This window comes from Nyctereutes procyonoides, unplaced genomic scaffold (genome assembly GCF_905146905.1).
Source record: "Nyctereutes procyonoides isolate TBG_1078 unplaced genomic scaffold, NYPRO_anot_genome, whole genome shotgun sequence".
Taxonomy (NCBI): Eukaryota; Metazoa; Chordata; class Mammalia; order Carnivora; family Canidae; genus Nyctereutes; species Nyctereutes procyonoides.
The window spans coordinates 49,256,546-49,259,113 of record NW_026575044.1 but is presented as its reverse complement, the minus strand read 5'-3'; the positions used below and the strand labels follow the sequence as shown (position 1 = coordinate 49,259,113).

The window sequence follows — 2,568 nt, the reverse complement described above, 5'->3', positions numbered from 1 at the left end:
GTGGCGGCTGCTGGGAGGGGACCCAGGCCTATTGTCAGGATGGTGGGTGCAGGGGCCTCTCTCCTTCATACACCCCCCTCCCAGGAAGGGACTACTCTGACAGGCTCATGGGTTCCCACTCTGGCCTTCTTTTCCTTCTAGTTGTCATTTTAACACCGAGGCATTTCAGCCTCCCGTCTTGGAAGGTAAGCATTTGCTCTGTCGCCTTTTCTTTTGTCCCTGTTTTTGTATAAAAACAACAATACTCTCAATCAGACCATTTTTTTGCCCAAGAAACAAAAGTGGCTCAACAGGTACAGTTCTGCTGGTCGATCTGCTTCCGGCAGGGTTCCATGGTGACAGCGACACCCACCCCGCTCCGGCCGGATGTCATGTGGGTCACCTCACTCCAGGTGTCTGTGTCTGGGTCATAACACTCCACACTGTCCAGGAATGTGTGGCCATCGTAGCCTCCCAGAACGTAGATTCTTCCCTGGTGCACAGTAATCCCTAGGGCACTTCGCCGATGCTTCATGGGAGCTACAAAAGTCCACGTTTCCGTCTCTACATCATAGCGCTCCACGCTGTTCAGCTGGTCCTGACCATCATAGCCCCCCGCAGCATAGATACAGTTGTGTAGGACACAGACTCCTGCCCCACTTCGGATGGTGTTCATGGGTGTGATCATTCTCCACTCATTTCTCTCGGGGTAGTAACACTCGGCTGAGCTGAGGCGGTTTGTTCCATCAAAGCCCCCGACGGCATAGAGCAAACGGTTGAGGACAGCCACTCCCACCCCAATCCTTCGAGTCAGCATGGGAGCCACCAAGTGCCACTCATCCCGTTCTGGTTCATACCTCTCCACACTGTTGTGGTGGATGCAGCCGTGGGAGCCACCGACAGCATAGATGTGCCCATCAATGACCCCAACCCCAATCCGATTGCGTGGTACACTCATGGAGGCACAGGGCGACCACTGGTTGGTCATGGGGTTATAGCAGTCCAGGGCGCTGGAGTCGGTGTTGCCATCTGGCGAGTTGTTCCGGCCGCCCACAGCATACAGCAGCCCACCCACTACGCAGCCCGCCAGGCCACTACGAGGCACCTGCAGGTCTGCCAATCGGAGCCAAGTGCCATCACTGGGGTTGTAGGCCTCTAGGTAGCTGAGTGACTGGCGGAAGTAGCCACCAGCGGTGTAGATGAGCCGGCCCACTTTGGGCACCCGACAGGGCATCACCTGCGTGGGCTTATGCAAGGTCAGCTCCTGGAAGATCTTGACCAGGTAGTCCTTGCAGCGGGAGTCCGACTGCAAGATCTCACACTTCTGCAGCTGCATCTGCAGGAAGTGGGGTGTGAGCGAGTGACATCGCACAGCCCGGAGCAATGCCTGGACATAGAAGCGCCGCTGCTCACAATCATACTTGACCCAGTTGATACAGGCGTGGAAGACCTCAGACTCGCAGCGCACATTCAGATCGTCTCGGCTGATGAGAGTCACCAGCTGGCAATGGGACAAGTTGAAGAACTCCTCTTGCTTGGCCACCTCTCCGAAGTGCATATAGATGTACTCGCGGGCACGCTGGTGCAGCTCGGCGCAGCCAATCTGTTCAGCGAAGTTGGCAATGCCAATGGCATTGCTGGGGTCCAGCTGCTGCACGAGGAAGTCACTGCAGGCACGGACGACGCTGTCGATCTGGTACATGACGGCACCATTCATCACGTGGAGCACGCACTTCTCACCCATGGAGATGGAGGCCGTGTAGGCAAACTCAATTAGGCGCTCCATGACCTTGGGGTGGATGCCCTCAATGGACACCACCTCCATGCCCTGCTCCCGTAGCCCATTGGTGAACATGGCCTTGAAGACGGGGCTGGATGAGGCCAGCACCACCTTGTGAGCCATGAACTGGGCAGCTGGCGCGTCCTCGTATTTGACCTGCAGCGTGACGTCACACAGCTGCTGGCTGAGCCGCAGCTCGTTCATGATGCCGAAGGCCTGCTTGGTGTGGTCCTCCAGCGTGTAGCTGAAGGTGCGGTTGCCATGCTGGGAGGGCGTCACCTCGGCTTTGCACTCGGTGGAGGCGTACATCACCGTGTCCCCTGCCCCCTCGGGGCGCTGTGACCTCAGGGGAAGGAATCGAGTGCGGGCCCCAGCCCCGCTAGGCCCGGGTTCCGGCTGCATGGGGTTCCAGGTGACAAGGGACAACACCACCACTGGCACTCAGAGGCCCCGCCATGGCCGCGCTCGAGCTCCGCCTCCGTCGCCCAGGCCCGGGCGCCTCCATCGCTGCGCGCCGGGGGGAAAATCTAAAACTCTTAATAGTACACTGGATCATTACTCCGTGTGCCACAGAAGATGGAGAACCTTACATGTGCAATTTCTGAGGCTAATTCATTTCTGTTTTGATAGATGCTGAGACTTGAAATCTTAGTCCTTCATCTTCCTTAAGGCCAAATCCCAGCCCAGCCCACCTAATGGAACAGATAAAGCTCAATGACTCATGACAAATAGAGCATATGAGGAGGTCCTTTATTTGACAACCCTATTCTCATGTAAGGACCAGCTTTGCCAAGAAGACAAAACTGTGG

General features: G+C 56.7%; 1 protein-coding gene across 1 annotated transcript; it reads right to left on the bottom strand.

Annotated features, from left to right (window-relative positions):
• Positions 1-245: 245 nt before the first annotated feature.
• On the bottom strand, positions 246-2,276 carry LOC129508832 (kelch-like ECH-associated protein 1). Its single transcript, XM_055324013.1, has one exon. It carries the CDS (start codon positions 2,159-2,161, stop codon positions 287-289), a length of 1,875 nt encoding a protein of 624 aa, XP_055179988.1. The 5' UTR covers positions 2,162-2,276; the 3' UTR covers positions 246-286.
• Between the last annotated feature and the right edge of the window lie 292 nt (positions 2,277-2,568).